This window comes from Phyllostomus discolor, chromosome 5, assembly GCF_004126475.2.
Source record: "Phyllostomus discolor isolate MPI-MPIP mPhyDis1 chromosome 5, mPhyDis1.pri.v3, whole genome shotgun sequence".
NCBI classification, from domain to species: Eukaryota; Metazoa; Chordata; class Mammalia; order Chiroptera; family Phyllostomidae; genus Phyllostomus; species Phyllostomus discolor.
The window spans coordinates 20,732,375-20,752,301 of NC_040907.2; the positions used below are offsets into that span (position 1 = coordinate 20,732,375).

Here is a 19,927-nt window from a genome sequence, read left to right on the forward strand (position 1 = left end):
ATTGTCATATTTGATACTAAAAAGAAGTAGCCCTGGCTGGTGTGGTTCAGTGGATTGAGTGTTGGTTTGTGAACCAAAGGGTCGCTGGTTCAATTCCCGGTCAGGGCACACACCCTGGGTTACAGCTGGGTCCCCAGTGGGGTGCATGTGGGAGGTGACTGCACATTGATGTTTCTTTCCCTCTGTCCCCCTCTCCCTCTCTGTCTAAAAATAAATAACATTTTTAAGAAGTAAAATACAAAGAAGTAATAATTTGGCCCTGGCCAGTGTGGCTTGGTTGGTTGGAGCATCATCCTGTGACCTGTAATCTTTGTTTCTCTCACATATCAATTTTTTTCTCTCTCTCCTTTTTTCTTTCTCTCTCAAATCAATAAATGTATCCTGGGGCAAGGATACAAAAAAAGAAAAAGAAGAAGTAATAATTTGTAAAGTGCTTCATAATTTATAAAGGTTTTAACAATTTCATTCTTTCTCACAACTTCCCTGTAAGGTAGATGTTATCTGTGTATAATAGATGAAGACGTTGAAGCTCAAGAGGTAGACTTGCCTAAGCAACAGAGTTTGAGTTGCAGTCTGGGTCTTCTGATAATGACTCTCCTTTGATAGTTTCATTGCCTAATTAGACTGCAAGTTTCTTGAGGTCAGAATCTAACCGATAATTTATTTTTATCCTTCGCAGCATCTAGTCTAATGCTAGGCAGATATGCATTCAAACTAGACTGAGTGAAGATTGGTGTGTAGTCAAGAATAACCTGCCCTTTCTCCTCTCTACCCTCTAGCGCCCCCATAAAGCCAATGCCGAAGAGATGACCAAGTATCACAGTGATGACTACATAAAATTCTTGCGCTCCATCCGCCCAGATAACATGTCTGAGTATAGCAAGCAGATGCAGAGATGTAAGTCCATTCTGTTCTCTCCTTTTCTTTAAGCCCCCATTTGGGTCTCCTTTTCAGTTGGAGGGGCCCACCCTGCTTTCCTTTGTACCTCCCATTCAGCTGACACTTGATTTCCGTTACCTCCCAAGGACGCGAAAGTACTTTTGTCTCAAGTCTGGTTTTCCTTGTTTCTGCTTATAAGGAACAGAGATTGAACCTTGTCCAGTTAGGTTCACAACATTTTGCCAAGAAAACCATAGTTATTGTAATGGAAGGAGCACTGACCTGGGAGTGGGGAACACAGATACAGCTCCCAGCTCTGACAACTAACTGGGCAAGTCCCTTCCCCTCAGATTTTTCTTTTGTAAAATGGACTGGATGTCACCCCGTACAACTGACCTGCTCCTACTGTGTTAGTATTCATTGAGAATTTAATGGACGTGAACAAAGGTGTGGGAATTGCCTGAGAGACTGGAGGGTGCTGGGTGGAGGAGGGGCCACGGGGAAAAAATTGGGACAACCATAATAGCATAATCAAAAATATAATTTAAAAAAAGAATTCAGCAGCTGGTTAGGACAGACTCTAGATGATATAATCTTTCAGTTGAGGTGATTCTGCCCCTGCCCTCTGGAACTTGAAATTCAGAACAGGTTCCATCTCAGAAGCAGCACTCAATTTGTAGGAATTCTGGGGGAATATTGTAGCTGTGGGGGAAAATATGTTCAAAATTGGGAAGAACTATCGTACATGACTTTTCACTTGTGTTATTTTAGAAATTCTTGCTTAGCACCTAAGATCTCAGTAAAGCAATGTACCGTAACAGCGTTGTTCAGAAGAGGTTTTGATAGCTTCTGACAGCTTATTTTGAAATATCAGGAAATCCATGGCATTTGTTTGTTGCTACTGGACACAAAGTAGTCTGAGTCCCAAAGCGGAAAGTTATTTATTTGTTGCAATAATTGTGCAGGTAATGATTACAGAACCACAGAGACCTTCTTTGAAACATTACATTTCACGACTGCAGGAGCTGCTGGCCCCTCTAAGTGAAGTATTTGCTCTCTGAATTAACAGGGTCTTATTTCCTTTCAAGGTGAGACAAATCCATTCCTTTGCTCTAGATGGCTTTAGGGGTTTTCATTACCTATGTAGGCTAGCAGTCAGGCTCCACTGTCAGCAGAGAGGGCTCTTAATAGAGGAGCAGCTTGGTGTTGAGGCAAGAAAATGAGTTTCACGTCTTGGTTTGAATCCCTTAGCTCTGCCACGTAGAAATATGTTCTTGAGTAAGTCTCCTAGCCTCTCTGAGCCTGTTTTCCCTTCTCTAAAAAGAAGACAGTAGTGCCTGTCTCACAGTGGAGGTTGGGGTGGGGGATGAGTGAGATAATGTATTCAGAGCACTAACTATCACTGAATAGTAGCATTCACCAGTATGACTTACAACTTTTTTATTTTCAAATCTGTCAAGGCAGACAAAATAATAGGACCTTGGGAGTGTACAGGTTTGGCTGTGGCTCCCAGATTGCTCTAATTTTCCTGAAACCAACACTCTAAACTTGTGCATTCATAAACTAGGTCTGGGATTTTCTGTCATTGAAGATGTGGAGTAGGAAGAATGAGGTTCTTTAAGGACCATGAGGTACCTTATTGCCTTGATTTATAGGGTTATAGAGAGATGTCACTTAGTGTACTTAGTGTGCTTTTTAACCAGGGGTGTCTACAGAAGTACCAGGGATGTAAGAACTGTGCTCTTTGAAAATATTTACCAATACCTAACCTAGGAAATTGTACCTATAACAAGACCAACTAAGTCAGGTTTCCTTGCTGTTGGCTAGAATGATAAATGCTTTGTGGTCACTTTGAGTCTTTGAGAAGCTTGATAAAAAGCGAAAATGGGAGCATGAATAAATGCAGTTTTTGGGGCAGATAGTCTGTCAGAACATGAGGCTCATGGGGGAAACATGATAAAAGGGATTTATGGTGGTAAAATTTGGAGCCAATCTTGTCCATTTTATAGATGTACAAACTGAGACCCAGGGAGGTAAAATGCTTTTACTAGAGTCACACAGCAAGAATGGAAAATGAGCCCTGGCTGGTGTGGCTCAGTGGATTGAACCTAAATGTTGCTGGTTTGATTCCCTCTCATACCACATGCCTGTGTTGTGGGCCAGGTCCCCAGTAGGGGGTGTGCAAGAGGCAACCACACATTGATGTTTCTCTCCTTCTCTTTCTCCCCCTCTCCCCTCTCTAAAAATAAAATAAATATTCTCTTTTTTAAAGATTTTATTTATTTATTTTTAGAGAGGGGAAGGGAAGGAGAAAGAGAGGAACCTGTATGGTTGCCTCTCCCATGCCCCCTACTGGGGACCTGGCCTGCAACCCAGGCATGTGCCCTGACTGGGAATCAAACCAGCGACCCTTTGGTTCGTAGGCCAGCACTCAATCCACTGAGCCACACCAGCCAGGGCAAAAAAATAAAATATTCTTTAAAAAAAGAATGGAAAAAGGAATTCTCCAGTGGTAGAATGAGAATGGAATTCTAGTCTCCTGATTCTGTAATGTTTTTAAATATGTTGCATGTAAAATATTTCAAACATAAAAGAAGTATAAGAAAATAACATAATGAACATCCATGTACCCACTACCCGCCTAAGAAAGAAAATACTACCAATACAGTCAAAGCCCCCCTGGGTACCTCTTGTTGATCACATACCTTTCTTTCCTACTTCCTCCTCCCCAGCCCCCCATTACCACCACTGCCAAGGTATAAGCATTGTCCAGAAGTCAGTGTTCAATCCCATGAATCTCTTCCTGCACTATGCTTTTTACTGGCTTTCTACCCATTTCTGCTCCCCCATCTCTCACCCAATATTGCTCACCTGCCATCTAAAGCCAGCCTAAGAATGAGAAAAGTATTTATAGTAGGAAATGGAAAACCCATAGAAAAGTCCTTCCTCACCTTACAGATTAGTCCAAATGAGGGTCTGCTTTCCCATTTTCCCTTCTTTCCGTCTCTAATCACACAACTTGTTGAGCTGGGAACAATGGGCTGCCTTTTGAGCCACATGTTGGTTTGGGGCCTAGAGGGAAATATTTTTTCCTTGTGTCTAAAACACCATTTCCTCCCATGGAGGCTCTACATCCCGAATGGGAATGCAAGCAAAACTCTGGAAACCCAGACAGGCAAAACCCACTGCAGGAGGAAGCAGCCGGGGGGGATCGGTTGCCAGTGGATAAATAGCCTTGCCCCAGGGACCAAAGTTCTTATTGACACGGTCTCCTAGTATTTACCCAGGGAGCTGGGGAGAGAGCCACCCACTGCACTCTGCCTCATGCAGGCCACGCTTCCTCAGAGTACTGTGTTGGCAGGACATCAGAGCAGGGTACCCTCCAAGTTTAGGGTATTGCGGGAACTGGTAACTCTTGTGGTTATTGCACACCTTGAGCTTCAGCTGTGTCTCAAGAGGTCACCACAGTCCAGGCTGGGCTCTCCTGTTCTCTTCATCCTAGGGGTCCCCCCTCCTTGCTCTAATTTGGGAACCTCTATTGATAACAGTGGATGCAGTGGAGGAAAAGGCTGGGACAAGAGAATAAGGCTGTAGCCCTACCCTTGCTTCTTAACTTCCTGTGTATCATTGATGTCTCCTCAGTTTCCTTTTCTGAGAGGAGACTTGGAGCCATAAGGTTCCTCTAGCTGTATGAGTCTACAGCCTTCGGGTGTGCTTCCCTTCCTGTCTTTTTTGTTTGTTTGTTTCATTTACATTATGGTTTGCATGTGTTTCATCATTATGTGTTAGTCGGAACTTTAGGCCTGAAATAACTTTACTCCAGTTGTCACTTGTGGTATAGTAGAAAGAGCACTGGACCATGAGACTCAAGACACCTGGACTCTGATTCTGGTTCTGCCATTGCCTGGTTGTATAACCTTGGGCAACTCAATTAACTTCTCTGTATCTGTTTGTTCCTCTGCAGTGGGGTTATCTGTCCATCCGGCTCATGGGGTTGTTTTGAAGATCAGATGAGAAATCACTGGGGAAAAGCCAGAGTATATTTTTCATAGGCTTTTAGGACAGACAGACCAAAATACTTCAATACTGCCTCTGCCATTTACTAGCAGTTCACCTCTCAGAACCTGTTTTCCCATTTAAAAAATAGAACCAAATTTTACCTAATATGGTTGTGTGAGGATAAATCCTATCAGGTACTGAAAGCATTTAGCAGTGCCTGGCATGTTAAACATTCAGAGAAAGATAGTTTTATAGGTCCCTGTCCTTCATTTCCTTGTTGGTCAGCCAGAGTGAGGTCCAGGAAAAAACCCAGGCTGGAAGAATAAGCTAAATTTTTCTCCCTCAAGGAATGAATCAGCATTTTCCAAGTACTTACTTGCTAAATGCTTCCCCATCTAATAAGATTTCTATTAATCTTCTCAACAACTGGGTGAGGTGGATATCATGATCACTTGTTATAGATAATGAGCCACAGCTGAACGAAGTTAAATGCAATGGCCACTTACACAGCCAGTAAGTAGTAGAGTCTGAACTAGAACCCAAGCCTTCTGAATCCAATTCTGTTTTTTCCATCAGCTCATAAATCTCTAAACACAAACTAAAGGAAACTCTGGAAAATAACCTTTTGCTATGTCTTTCAAGTCAACGTTGGTGAGGACTGTCCGGTATTTGACGGCCTGTTTGAGTTCTGTCAGTTATCTACTGGTGGCTCTGTGGGTAAGGAACACACCTCCCTCCTTGAGCTCTGTGCTGGGTTGTAATAGATCTGTCTTTGAGGTCACTGTCCTAGTAGGGTTGATCTGGGACCATATGAAATGGCCCTGTGGGTTTCTGGCTTAGGTTTTCCAAATGTCCTGGTTCAGTCCCAACCCAGGCTCAACCTCTGACATGGTACTGACAGGTGTTCTTGACTGTCCTCTCCTGCTGTGCGATCTTACGTACAGGAATTCCCAGCTGACCTTATGGGTTGTTGAGATGTATGTAAAAGCAATTTGTGAATTGCATAGTGCCATAAAAATGGGAAGTATCATTTGTGTCTAACAAAAGAGCATGGTAGTTATCTTTGAGATCAGAAAGATGTCCTATGTATTGCTTACTTCCATTAGTAACTTCTAGATTGCCTCTAGGATTACTCTAAACACTTTTTCTTAACAAATACTTGTTTTCTTTTTAAGTTTTATTTTATTGATTGATTTTAGAAGGAGAGGAAGGGGTGGGGGGGGAGAGAAACATCAATTTGTTGTTCAACTTATTTATTCATTCATTGGTTGATTCTTGTATGTGCCCTGACTGAGGATTGAACCCACAACCTTGGTGTATCAGAATGATGCTCTAACCAGCTGAGCTACCCGGCCAGGGTTTAACAAACATTTATTTTCTTAACCATCATTGTTTTCTCTCCTCCCTCCTCCTTCCCACCATCCAGTGTAATCTCAGAAAACAAAGAAGTGCACGAAAAAAAAAATGCCTACAATTACACTGCCATGGATAACCATTCTCACTGTTTTGGAGTTTTTGTATCTGTTTGTTTTTGTATGTGTATATATCTTGACATAATATATATACATCTATGTTTCATATAAATTGTGTGCATTATATCGATATAGATTTGTGGCTGCATTTTTTTTTACTTAGTAAATCTTTAAAGTTTCCCTATCTATAGTAGATACAGCATGAATTTTAATGGCTACATGATTATTCCATGTTATGGACCTGCTTCAGTTGATATAATTGGTCCCCTCGTATTGGGTCATTCGGATTATTTCATGTTTTTATTGCTGTTAAAATTACATTTTAACAAATGCACTTGAACACTTGAGTGTGTATTTCTCTCTCACTTCTTGGACCTGTTTGTACTTTAAGCCTCTACTGCCTTTGGTATCTTCAAAATTTGTCTTATTGTGAACCATGGTAAGAAGTACATATATACTTTCAGTCCAGGTTGTACATATACACACACACACATGCACTCAAAACCCTTTCTCACTCTGAAGCCAGTTTTACTGAAGAGCAGTTACCTTTACTGTCATTCTCATATTTTTACTCTACTCTGTTTCATTTAAAAATATATATACTGGTCATGACCCACTAAACCAATTTTAAGATATACTGAGGGGGTTACTACCTTCAGTTTGGGAAATAGTTTTTTAAAGTACTAATCCCATGTTTGCAGCCCTGTTGGAATGGGGTGGGAGGGTGAAGACTGGCTTGTGGATTGTACAGTACAGCTGTTTTTATAGGCAGGTCCTACCTCTCACTGGGTTCTCTGGGTTTCTTTGGGAGAGGGGGAGGGGGAGAGTGGCTTGGTAATAGGCTTATGTTCTCTCTTCCCACGCCCAGCAAGTGCTGTGAAACTTAATAAGCAGCAGACGGACATCGCTGTGAATTGGGCTGGGGGCCTGCACCATGCAAAGAAGTCCGAGGCATCTGGCTTCTGTTACGTCAATGATATCGTCTTGGCCATCCTGGAACTGCTAAAGTATGCCTGCCTGGCCTTGTCTTTTGGAGGAGCACCTTAGGCCAGGTTCCCACTTACCTTTCCCCGGGGCTTGCCTCCCTAGTTTGCTTTTCCTAGCGGTATGCTGGCTAGGATATGTTTGGTGAGTGTCTCTGGCCATTCTCTCCTTGACGGGGTCTTGATTTGATCTGAGCCCACGGCAAGATCAGGGGCAGGTGCTGCTCAGATCCTGCCTCCAGAGTGTCCCTGTGTGGCCGGAGTTGACCCTGGCTATAGAGTAGGAAGATCGGACTTGGTCGGCTTGGTCAGGCCTGTGGAGACACCCTGCCGCTCTGCCACCTTACTTCAGCCAGTTTCCACGTCTCTGGTGCTTAGAGATACCTGAGGGAGGCAGCCAGCTCGGTAAGCTGGAACCTGGCGCCCTTGGCGCGTCCCACTGTGAAAGAGCTCCCAGATCCCTGACCCCCTTTTGGTCCTAGGTATCACCAGAGAGTGCTGTATATTGACATTGATATTCACCACGGCGATGGCGTGGAAGAGGCCTTCTATACCACAGACCGGGTCATGACTGTGTCCTTTCATAAATATGGAGAGTACTTCCCAGGAACTGGGGACCTACGGGTGAGAACTCCCTTCAGGGGCCAACCAGCTCACCTTCAGCTGCCAGCTCTAACTCTCCTGTCTTATGTCACCAAAGCTGCTTCCTGTCTCTTCTGCCATTCAGAACACCATACTCCAGCCTGGGACACCTGCCCATAGTCTCCTTCCTGCCTCATTCTGGAGGAAGGAAGAGATGGGACATACAGGGTTGGGAGGGGTAGGGATCCACTGACTCATGCACTGCCCTCCTGGCCACAGCTGAATTGCATTACACTATTCACATGTCCCATGTGGCTTGAATTTTAGTCTAGAAACATCATGTTCTCTCCCCTGGGCTAGGAATTGGGACCCTTATGAACCATCTCAGGGTTTCTTAACATTTTAGGTTATTTCCCCTTTGAACCGTTTGACTGAAACCCATGGACTCTCTCCCCAGAGAAGTACATGAATTTTGCATCTAATATCGAATAGTTAATAGACACCTCCCCCTAATGATTCCATCCATGGACGTGTAAGAACCCCCAGGAGCTACTTCATCAAACAGTTCCGTTGTTAGCTTGAGTACAGTGAGACCAGCCGCTTTGTCATGCCAGTAACCCTGGGGTGAGAAAGTGGCACCAAGTCATCTGTGTGGTATGGCAAGCATAAGAATAACTGAACATTTACTATTTTAAAGAATTCTTTTTCTCTCTTTGCTTCCCCTCCGTCCCTCCCCAGAGAGGAGAGGGGCGTGGGTGGGTAGGGGTGGGAGAGCACTGAAGCTCTCTGGAGAGAATTGTTGTGGGTAGGTGTTCTGTGACCCAGTCACCGGCCAGCTCTAACCCAATCCAAAGGTAGGGTCTTTGTGCTGTGGAGTAGGATATTTAATCTCTGGCCCCATAAACAATTCTCAGTTTGGGTACAGGCTCAGTGGTATGTCAAGAGATGTGAGTTAGACTTGCCATTGAGGGGAATGGCATTAACCCCCAAGGTGTCCCTGCTGTGCCCCTGGCCCACCTCATGGGCCCAGCTTGTCTCTCTTAGAATCACTGTCTCTTTCTTTAGCCTTCCAGCCCCCAACCTTGAACTTTTTCCTAGCTTCATTTTCAATTTTACTTTACTGTTCCCCTTGACTAGGATATTGGGGCTGGGAAGGCAAGTATTATGCTGTTAACTACCCTCTTCGAGATGGGATTGATGACGAGTCCTACGAGGCTATTTTCAAGCCGGTAAGTAGTTTATCCGCCACCTGGGCTACAAACAGGGTTGGTCTGAGGGAGGGGTAGCAGAGCACCCTCGCTGTGTCTCAGGGATCTCTCCCCACTGAGAGGCTAGTTGGGAGATGTGTTTAAACCCTGGATTGCATGCTTTGTGCTCAGTTCTGAAAGCAAAAACTCATCCAAATATTTGTTCATGCCTTCTGTGGAGTCAGGCCCTCTGTTGGATACGAGGTATTTAAGACATGATCTGTGGCCTACACCTCACAGTCTAGGCCCTCAGGGGTGTCCAGCCTTTTGGCATCGCTGGGCAGCACTGAAAGAAGAAGAGTTGTCTTGCTTGGGCCACACATTAAATACACAAACACTAATGAAAACTGAGGAGCAAAAAAAGGTTTTAAGTAAATTTACAGTTTTGCGTTGGGCCAGATTCAGAGCCATCCTGGATGTATGCAGCCCGCAGGCTGCGGTTGGACACCCCTGGTGGGGTGTGGGAGGCAGGCACACACCCGGCAGTGTGCAGCCAGTACTGTTTTTGAGGAAGAACAGAGGAGTGAGAGTCAGACTGCCGCCTGGGCTGGGGAGAGGGCAGTCAGATGATTTCACAGAGGTGGTGACATTTGAGCTAGACTTTGAAAAAATGAGGAGTTACCCATGTGAAGAAGGGGGGTGAGGGCTGGATGGGGAGGGGTGGCATTCAGCAGAAGGAACAGTGGTGCCAATATGTAGCTGTATGTAGGCCAGTGTGATGTGTGGGAGGAGTGCTGAAGGGTGTGGGAAATGTATGTTGGGGTCAGTATTTCAAAGGAAGCCTTGAATGTCACCCTGAGGAGCTAAATCTTCACCTGTAAGCAGCGGGAACCATTAATCGAGTAGCCTAATGAAGTCAGCAGGCACCAAACGCAGACTGTGTCCCTGGTAGTAAGGATGACAGAAGCCTGACTTACGGTTTCCGTCCTCAGTAATGGTCAGATTCTGGTTGTGAGAATGAGTTAGAAAAAGTGAGCTGGTTGCTCCCAACATCAGGCTCAGAGTCTGTAGGACCAGGTGAGCAGAACAGATGTATCTGAGGGTCAGAAGGACTTACTAGAGGACGTGACACTGGAGCCCAGGCAGCGAAAGGAGGGACTCAGGGAGCTGATGGGAGCCCATTCTAGGTCCAGTGTTAGTAGACCTAGGAGGCTCTTGGAGATCTTTCAGATTGGAAAACTGAAATCCACAATGGGGAAATCAGGACCCTGAGCTGATACTTGTTTCTGTCTCCCGCCCAGCATGTGAGAGAGCGGCATGGGTTGGAGTAGATGGTGAAGCACGGGAGAAAGCGCTGCACCTTTTCTTTGCCCCTGACATCACATAGCTTTTCTTGAGGCTGGTGGTGACCAGGATGTGTTCTTTTAGGTCATTTCCAAAGTAATGGAGATGTTCCAGCCCAGCGCGGTCGTTTTACAGTGTGGCTCTGACTCCCTGTCGGGGATCGGTTTAGGTTGCTTCAATCTGACCATCAAAGGTGAGACCAGGTAGCATGGGGCTGGGCGGGCAGGGTCCTGTTGGGTGCTCCTGTAACCTAGCACCGTCTTCTCCCACCAAAGGACACGCCAAGTGTGTGGAATTTGTGAAGAGCTTTAACCTGCCTATGCTGATGCTAGGAGGAGGTGGGCTACACCATTCGTAATGTTGCCCGTGCTGGGACGTATGAAACAGCCGTGGCCCTGGACACAGAGATTCCTAATGGTAATAGTTCCAGGGCCACACTGGGCTGGGTGGGGCTGGAGCTCACATTTCCTTAAGCTCACGACTCCTTTTCCCATTGGGCATATGACCTCTTCTCTTCCAATACTAGTCATTGATTCTCCTGCTTGTTCTCTTGTGGTTGTCATTTTCCCTGAGTACTTTTGACCCTGTCCCCTGTCTCTCTTTTGGTGTGAACAGAAGTATCAGTGGCTATTTATCAGTGGGATTTCTATTCTGTAGGGTAGCTGGGGTAGTAAGGAAGTGCTTCCAATGTGTATTACCTAATTTTTCTAAACCAGGGGCTTGGGCCTTCTCATAGTGAGACACATGCACCACCCCCATCGGTGCGGACATTGTAGAATGGCATTAAAAGGGGTTGAAGTACTGTAGGCACCCTTCTCGCCCCATCTGGGAGGCTTTCTTCTCTTTGATAGTTGGGCTGACAGGTCCAGATAAACCTACAAATGCTTTTCTCGGGGTCCCGTGGTTCAACCAGGTCTCACAACTCTCTTACTCACTATCTCAATTAGAGCTTCCATACAACGACTACTTTGAATACTTTGGACCAGATTTCAAGCTTCACATCAGTCCTTCCAATATGACTAACCAGAACACGAATGAATACCTGGAGAAAATCAAGTGAGTACATCCCCAGGCACCCTTGATTGAACATTCCAGGCTGTGGTTTGTCCCTAACTAGAGCCCAGCCACCCTCTCTACCATTGGCCATAGACAGCGACTGTTTGAGAACCTGAGAATGCTGCCCCACGCACCTGGGGTCCAAATGCAGGCGATCCCTGAGGATGCCATTCCAGAGGAGAGTGGTGATGAGGACGAAGAAGACCCTGACAAGCGCATCTCGAGTAAGACCCAGACCCAGGGTCCTGTACTTCCCACCAAGTAGGCAGCTCTGACTCCCTTCCACTGTTCCTGGTTCCACATTTCTTCCCAAGCTACCCGTCTGTTGGGAAACCCAAGTTCCAAACTCCAGTGCCTTGTAGGAACAGTTAGGGAGCCTGAGTTCCCTACGCCCTTCTCTTTGTCCCCTTCCCTTGGTGTCTCTTGGAGGACAGGAACAGGGAAGCACTGGGCACAGACCCAGAGATAAGACTCTTCTGCTCTCTCAATGTTTCCCATTGCTTCACAGTCTGTTCCTCCGACAAACGAATTGCCTGTGAGGAAGAGTTCTCCGACTCTGATGAGGAGGGGGAAGGTGGTCGGAAGAACTCTTCCAACTTCAAAAAAGCCAAGAGAGTCAAAACAGAGGATGAAAAAGAGAAAGACCCAGAAGAGAAGAAAGGTGGGTTTGGGCTGAGCTAGGACTGGGTCTTGAGCCTCAGGCCCCAGAGGGTGATGAATCTATGTAGGGCACTGGGAGGAGGGAGCCAACTTGGGCCCTGCCGGCTCCTATGGGGCTCTTCCTGAGCTCCTTGGGCCTTTCAGTTGTGCCCAGAAGTGGCAGGGCTTACAAAAGAATGAAATCCAATTCGTCATCTCCACTGGCTTATTGAGCCCTGCCAGGCTCCAGGGCCAGGGACATGCCTGGGCTCCCTGTGGTCAGGAGCGTGGCTCTCACATACCACCCAAGCCCTTTTCCTGGCACTTCACTCCAGTTTCCCAGGGGGCTGCCTCCTCCCACCAGGTTCAGACTCCAGCAGGTTGGGAAACCGGTCAGACCTGTTTGTTCTCACAGGGCTCACTGGGTGGACCTGGGATGGGCTTTTCTCTTTTTATATCCAGTGAGCTGTACCGTGGGGAAGGGGTTTCTGGGTAAGCGATGATCCCATGGGTCTTTCCAGAGGGGCTGCCCATGGCTATCTGTGCATTTTTATGTTCCAGAAGTCACAGAAGAAGAGAAAACCAAGGAGGACAAGCAAGAAGCCAAAGGGTGAGGACGGGGCCATCTCCCTGGTATTGGTGCACCAGCCCCTTTGTCCCACTACACTGAGAGCAAAGGCGCAGGGACAGCTGGTTTCATTTACAAAGGCCTCTTTCAGGGACCAGCCTGTCTCTGCAGTTCTAGGCAGAGCTAGGAAGCCCCAGCCCTCAGCAGTCACCTGAGCAGCTGGGGTCCTGTGAAAGTCATTGTACCCCCACTTTTGCTGCAAGGCCTCTGGAGTGGGTTATCTCATACCAGTCTCTGCTCTTTCCACAGGGTCAAAGAGGAGGTCAAGTTGACCTGAGCAGATCTCTCCAGTTTTGGCTTCTTGCAAAGTCCCCCACCTTTCTCCTGCAACCCCTCAGATTTTATATTTTCTATTTCTGTGTATTTATATAAAAATATATTAAATATAAATATCCCCAGGGACCTAACAGGAACCAGGGCCCCAAGCACAAGGCACATGTGCTGGGTGAGTTCTTCTAATAGCTGTCTTGCCAGCTCTCCCCAATTCTTGATTTTGAACCATAAAGGGTGCTGGTTCTGGATGGAAGGGATTCTGTTCTCTTAAACATCCATAGGACAAAATTCCTGAAAGCCAAATTTCTGCTCAGTAGCTTTGGAAAGATGCCCTTTATTGAGCATTTTAGAATGGGTGGCTGGGTCTTCTGGGACTCCCTGTTCTTTACAGGCTCCTTAAGGTAACACCAGCCATCTTTAGATTGGTTATGTTCTCATACCTTCCCCACTTGCCCAAGTGAGCCAAGAAACTCACACTGCCTGACCTGTGTTCCCCCTCCCTGCCCTGTTCTGCAGTTGGAGATGGGTAGTTTCATTTTTAAGATATTTTCTTTTTTTGTGTGAGTCTTTGTAATAAAATGGTACATTCTATACCGTCCTGAGCTCATCTAGCAGTATTCCTGGGGTGACTTTGTCTCCACTTCCCTGCCCTCTGGGGGTCCACAAGGATATGGGCAACCCCCAACAACAGAACTCCACCAACTCACCTGTCTTCTTCATACCTCTCTCTCAAGGTTGGAGGTTGACCAGTCTCCACCCTTCCCCCAGAAGAGACCACTCATTAAAAAGCACCACTAAAGGGACAACATTTATTCCTTTTCCAAATGTTACAGTAAAACCAGGTGGAAGAAAATGGTTTTAGAAGTTAGAAAAAAAAAAGTACAAATCTGGGGTTTGGCCATTAAAAGTTATTTACAACAATGGGAGGGGGGAAAAGACAACAAGAAGTTGTTTCACATTACAGACCTTCCCCCACCCCAAAGCCTAATACTTGCTTACCAAGTCAAAAAAGACAAAGCTGATTCACAAGCTGGAGGTTTGAACTTGAGTAAGACAGTTATAAAAACCTAGACAGGGGCAGTGCCCTCCCCTAGCCCAGGTGCCACTTAGGCACAGCACAAGAGACTAAAAACTCAACAGGGGGAAGGCTGGACACAGGCACCCCACATCTGGCTCAGGGATTTGGGGAGTAAACAAAACCTACTTGGAAAAGAATTGGGAAAAACCAGCAATTGCCTTCTGCAGGGGTGGGGCCAGGGAAAGAGGTGGGGCCAGGGACAGGAGCATTTCACGTCACTAACCTAACTTGGGAAACAGGGAAGGGACCATCTTCAACTGGCCTTGAGAGGAAGACCAGGTGGATGATGGGAGAATCCACAGGAGGGAAGGAAAGGTGGAAAGGGATCGATCGTGGCTGGGAGGGGGCAACAGCCCCTTCCTTTCTGGGCACAGGAAGGCAGCCAGGGCACCAGGTCCAGGCAGTGACCTCACAAGGACAGCACAGTTTTTGCAGCTTAGAGATCACCCACCTGCCCCCACCCGGCTACTCATTCTGCTCGCTGGCAGGTGTTGGGCCACTCTCCGGCCCGGAGGGAGTGGACAGCTCTGCAGCCTGGGGCCCTGCCTCCTCTTCTGTGTCTCCTGCCTTGGAGGCAGTGCTAGCCTCTGCCCCCTTGGCCTGGGGTTCCTGGCTCTCGGGGATGGCAGCAGCCTTCCCTTCCTGGGCAGTGCCTTCCTCGCTGCAGGCACCGATCTCCCCCTGCTCCTGCTCTTCCTCTGTGGGTGAGGAAGCAGACGATTCACCCCCACCCTCCTTCCGATTTCTCTTGAAGGACAGGCCACTCAATTTGAAAGGCTTCTTGAAAGAGAATTTCTTCTTCTTCTTGGGGGTCTCCTTGGGGGGTACGTCCCCCTTGGCTTCAGCTCCCTGGCTTGGGGGTGCTGGCTCGATGGTATCACCGGTGGCCCCGGTTGCCTCCTCCGTTCCGTTCACAGGGGGCGACTCCCCTTCACCCTTGGGGGATAAATCTCCATTGCTTTTCACGTGGCCATTCTCCTGTGGGGCAGAGGAGACAGCAGTAAGGGTCAGGACTCGACACCCCCCACCCCCAGCCTGCCTCTGACCCCTTCCAGACAATGAGGACCCGATTCATTCTACTGCAGCCGAGTCTGATTGTAGCCTCACCCCACACCCGGGAAGCCGTCAAACATCTATCTCCCTCCTCCTGCCCTTCCAGGGGGTGCTGGGGCCGAGAACGGAGGCCGTGGCCAGCAGGAGGCGCTGGGGTCCCGTGGCCCCCCACCCACCTCCCCCGGGGCGCGCGCTCTATTCGGCGCAGATTCACAGGCGGCCGCGGAGCCCGGGCAGGCGGGCGAGCCCTGCTAGCCGAGATTGGGCGGGAAGCCGCCCCGGGGCGCTGTTCTCCGCACCTGGACGGCCTATTTCCCTGGCTTTCTTGCTTTGTGTAAACGGCCCCCCACCCACCGCAGGCTCTCTCCACATCTCGGCTACCCCTTGAAAAAAGCCTGTTGGCCACGGAGGTCAGGGATGCGGGTGGAGTGTTCAGAGGGGGAGGGTACCCCGCCCCGCGGCCCCTGGGCGCCCCCTTGGCGCGGCCCTTTGTTCCCCGCGCCGCACTCGGGGGCGGCCGGGGGGCAGCGCCGGGGGCCAAGGCGGCGAACAAAGAAGGCGGCGGGGCCCGGCCGGCGCCCCCTCCCCGCCCCTCCCCTCGCTTCACCCGCGGGGGCTGCGGCGCGGAGAACAAAGGGACCAGGCGGGGGAGGGGGTTGCCGCGTGTCCCGGGCCGGACAAAGCGCGCGGCCCCGGCCCAGGGCCCTAGAGGGGGTAAGGTACGCGAAGAGGGGGCCAGGGCGGGCCGTGCCCAGCGCACCCACCTGTCCGTTGGCCTTAGTGGGGGAAGCGCCTGCTGCCTCCTCGGCGGTCACGTCGCCCCGGGGAGCCTTGGAGCTCTGGCTGCCCATGATGGGGGGTCTGCTGGGGGGCGCCTGGAGCCACCCCGGGCTCGCGCCACAGGGGGTGGTTCGGCGGGGTCGGCCTGGCCGGCGAAGGGGTGGGGCTCGAGCCTGGAGGGGAGGGGTATCGGGGGAAATCGAGCTGGCACCCTCCACTCTGTGCCCGACCCAACAACTGCACCAGCCCGCCGATCTGCTCCTCGCGCCAGAATGCCGCCCGCCGCCCGCCGAGCCCGCCTATATATGAGCGCCCGGAGCTTGGGGCGGGGCCGGGCATTTAAAATGAGCGCCCAATCGAGGGGCGGAGGCGGGCTCAGGTCGCGCGCCCCACTTGAGCAGTGGGCGATGCCGGCGGGTCCGGTTCTCTCCCCCAGCCCACACGGCAGGTGGGGTCTTGTGTGGGACGGGGAGAGGCGGGTTCTTCGGCGAGCGGGGCAGAGGAGTTGCTCCTAGGGGAAAGGGGAGAGAGCAATCATTTCCTCCTCCCACCACCCACCTCTCAGAGAGCTGCCCCAGCATCTCGAGTGGCCCCCCATTACCTTGGTCCTGCCCTGGCAGTCCCTGACAGTCTCCCTCTAGAACTCTGCCAAGGGTTCGCATGCCCAGACGCATCCGACGGCTAGTCCTGAATTATGCTCCAGAGAATGTGGTCATCAAAGATGCAGGGTCCCTGGCTAGGGTCTGCTCTCCCTCAACGCTGAGGCAGGTCAGAGGTCCCCCCACTTCCCAGCTGGCCCACCCCGGGGTCTGACCGTCTGACCGTCTGCGGCATCACTCTGGTCAGACTGGTGAGGCCACCCTCATCCACCGGCTCAGTTCCCGTGGCCAGTTATGCTGAGCCAGCACAGAACCAGCTCACCTTTGGTCCTTCATGCCCTCAGCCTGGATCCATCAAGGTGGTCCTGTGACCTCTAGAAGGGCATCTTCATCTTCATTTGAAAGCTGAGGAAGCCTGGGACTCAGAGAAGTTGACACAGTATGTCTGACCGGGCTGTTGCTCTCCTCCCACATCTGCTCCCCTACCTCAGAACTCCCCACCAAGCAGGCAGAGAAACCCCGGGAGGGGGATTGACAAACCTTAAAACACTCCATTTCCTGCGGAGGAGGGGGGGGGTGGTGGGGGTAGGTTGGGTATTTATCTTCGGTAGGTAGGCCATCACCAGCCTCCCTTCACACCCTGGACAGGCCACGGGAACCCCAGGGACCCGGCTGGCCCCACCATGTGCGTGTGTGTCCAGCTGCCTGGGGCGAAGGGGTTGGTTTGTCAGGCTGAACATACAGGAGGAAGGGGATGGCATCTGGAGGAAGCAAAGTGTTACAAAAGCAAGGCTGTGTCCTGGACAGCTCAGTCAGCAATGGTGTCCATCTTCCCTTCAGCCTACAATGGGTAGGGGCTTCTGGAAGGACTGAGGTGGTCAGTTGTGGAGATACACCCCCCACCCTGGGCTGAGAGGTCAGAAACTCCCCACAGGTCTGACCGCAGTGGGGTTTGTGGGAGGGGCCGGCCAAGGTGGCTTCTACATTCAGCACTCACTCCTGTACCCCCCATACCCCCACTCTGAGACAACAGAATCCTCTCAGCTTCATCAGCACCCTCCTGTTTTACAGGCTGGGATGCTGAGGTTCGAAAAAGGGAGAGTGACATATCCAAGGGCATACAGCAGATACCAGTGGCTGAGGGTGAGAAAGAGCCGAGAGACCAGATAAAATGGGCGGGGGACTCTAAGGAAACCCCCGGAAGAATTCTCTGTTGAGATCTGGGGCTGCTTGGACAGTGTGGGAGGCAAGAAGAGCTAGCTTTGGGACAGGGAGGGCACCATGCCCCACTGCAGCTCTGTGGTATGATGGTGACTTCTCCACCCACTGCCCCAAGGGATGGACGTTGTGACCTGCATCTCTGTCTTGGCCACAATAGGGAACCCACAATGCTGCCAGGCACTGCCCGCCCCCGGTTGGTAGGGCTTAGAAGGGGGGGGAGTGAGTTCTGGAGGGGTTTGGGTCAAAGGTTAAGAGCAGATCCCAAGGATCCTGATTTCCAGGCACTGCCCTGTGTGAATGAGGGGCAAATTGCTTGGATAATCCCAGGAGGGAGGGAGGAGCATCCAGGATAAAGGATCCAAGTCCCCGGAGGCTCAGAAGGAGCCTGGTCCACAGAGGAACCCCTGCATCCCCCACTAGACATTCCTGGAGGCTAGGGGCGGCGGGGTGGTTCCTGGGAGCCCAATCCCTCAGAAAGTCCAGGTCCAGCAGAATCTGGCTTCTGGAAGAGGGAAGAGGTTTAGAGGATGCTGCAGGGGTGAAGGGGGGTGGGGCACAGCAGCCCCCACTGCCTCCTCTGTCCACACTGCTGCTCCTTCCTCCCAGCTGCTGCAAACCCAGACAATGTGCCCATTGTTCTGCGTCTCCGGGGGCCTGTGTGCAACTGTGTGTGTCTGTTTTTCTCTGTGTGTGACTGTGTATTGCTCTGTATCTGTCTGTGTGTAAGAGACTTTGTGGCTCTGTGTGTGTGTGTGACCAGGTGTGTAGAGTTGTGGTTGTGTGAGCCTGCATCTTTGTGTGTGTGTAGGGTGAGAGAGAGAGACTTGGTACTCATGGTGACTCTTTGAGACTTTCTGGGTGTGTGCTTGTCTGTCCTTGAGGTTGTGTGTTGGTGACTATTGTCTGACTGTGTTGGGTGTGTGTAACTCTGAGTGTGTGAGGCTGAGTGTGTGAGAGAATGTCTATGAGTTGTGGACAAAAGAGAGAATATTTTCCGTGTCCCTGTGGGTGGCCGTGTGTGCCTCAGTGGCGGTCAGAACCTTTGAGGTGTGAGCTTTGGCCAGGAGGAGCAGCAGGGGAAGGAGGGGTGGGAAGCCGGGTGATGTGGGATGGACAGGGGAAGGGAAGCTGCAGAGACTACAGACCCCATGTTTTCATACACCCCCACCTGTCCCCAGCTCTCCTGTGAGGCTCAGACCTCGACCCCGGCTCCCGCTTGAGATGATCTTAGTTCCCATGGACAAAGGCATGAACTTCCTTGGCAGGAAGCCTTGGACCTCAGAGAGACACAGGGTGGGGTGAAGGTGGAGGAGGGCAACGGAGGGCATTGTCCCACAGAGATTGGGGGAGTATTTTGGGATCTCCGAGGGGGGGGGCCTGAGGTGGGGATCAGATCAGACGCCAGGCGAAGTATGAGTGGCACTGTCTAGTCAGAGCTGGAGGGTGTGCCTTCCTAGCAGCAGGAAAGGCCTGGAGATGGGGCAGAGACACCAGCGAACACTAGGTGCTAACGGAGGCCTCAGGAGTGGTGACTCGGCACAGCCCAGGTCCCAGCCTTGGGGTCCCCATCTCCTTCCAGGACCATTCACTGGACCTGGAGACCGTAGTCTTAGCCCGGATCTGCTGTCTCTTCAGGCTCTGTGACTGTGGGCCAGTCCCCTCCCCTGCTGGGCCTCGGTGTGTTCATCTGCAGTGCGAGGTGGGGCTCTGTGATTCAAACGCACCAAAACGGGACTGGGGTTCCTCCCGCTCTCACAAGGCAGAGCGTCAGCTGTGAGTCACACCAGGCCCTGCTCTCAGGGGTTTCCCACTGAGGGAAGAAGTTGGCAGTGCCTTAAAGGGAGAAGAAAGACCAGACCAGGATCGGACGAGGGCTCTGTGGGCTGCACGAAGAGGGGTCATGTGGGAGGGCCAGGGGACGCAGAAGAACTCAGGACAAAGGCAACAGCAAGTGGTTTGTGTGAGGGAAGGGATGCAGGGAGAGGCCTAGTCCGGAGCGCGGTGTCGGAGTCAGGCCGCCCAGGGCCCCGTGACTGCCTGGGTACAGGAGTCGCGGAGGGAGAAGGCAGTGATGGAGTTGTCACCCACATGACTATTTGGCGGGACAGTTGGCGAAGTGAATCCTCTGAGACAGGGCATCAGAGGAAAAAAAAG

General features: G+C 50.4%; 2 protein-coding genes across 2 annotated transcripts in view; one reads left to right on the forward strand and one right to left on the reverse strand.

Moving 5' to 3' along the window:
• HDAC1 (histone deacetylase 1) overlaps positions 1 to 13,649 on the forward strand; it is a 36,323-nt gene extending 22,674 nt beyond the window's left edge. The window contains 14 exon segments of the mRNA XM_028511752.2: positions 780 to 897; positions 5,521 to 5,595; positions 7,219 to 7,357; positions 7,816 to 7,957; positions 9,053 to 9,065; positions 9,068 to 9,144; positions 10,531 to 10,639; positions 10,722 to 10,786; positions 10,788 to 10,863; positions 11,394 to 11,502; positions 11,596 to 11,726; positions 12,011 to 12,163; positions 12,703 to 12,751; positions 13,019 to 13,649. Of these exon segments, the coding sequence (XP_028367553.1) occupies positions 780 to 897; positions 5,521 to 5,595; positions 7,219 to 7,357; positions 7,816 to 7,957; positions 9,053 to 9,065; positions 9,068 to 9,144; positions 10,531 to 10,639; positions 10,722 to 10,786; positions 10,788 to 10,863; positions 11,394 to 11,502; positions 11,596 to 11,726; positions 12,011 to 12,163; positions 12,703 to 12,751; positions 13,019 to 13,046 (1,284 nt within the window). The 3' untranslated portion in view covers positions 13,047 to 13,649.
• Positions 13,650 to 13,837: 188 nt separating this feature from the next.
• Positions 13,838 to 16,225, reverse strand: MARCKSL1 (MARCKS like 1). The gene is made up of 2 exons (XM_028513076.2): positions 15,938 to 16,225; positions 13,838 to 15,098 (listed from the first exon to the last, which is right to left on the reverse strand). The coding sequence occupies exons 1-2, from the start codon at positions 16,022 to 16,024 to the stop codon at positions 14,586 to 14,588; spliced, it is 600 nt and encodes a 199-aa protein (XP_028368877.1). The 5' UTR covers positions 16,025 to 16,225; the 3' UTR covers positions 13,838 to 14,585.
• Between the last annotated feature and the right edge of the window lie 3,702 nt (positions 16,226 to 19,927).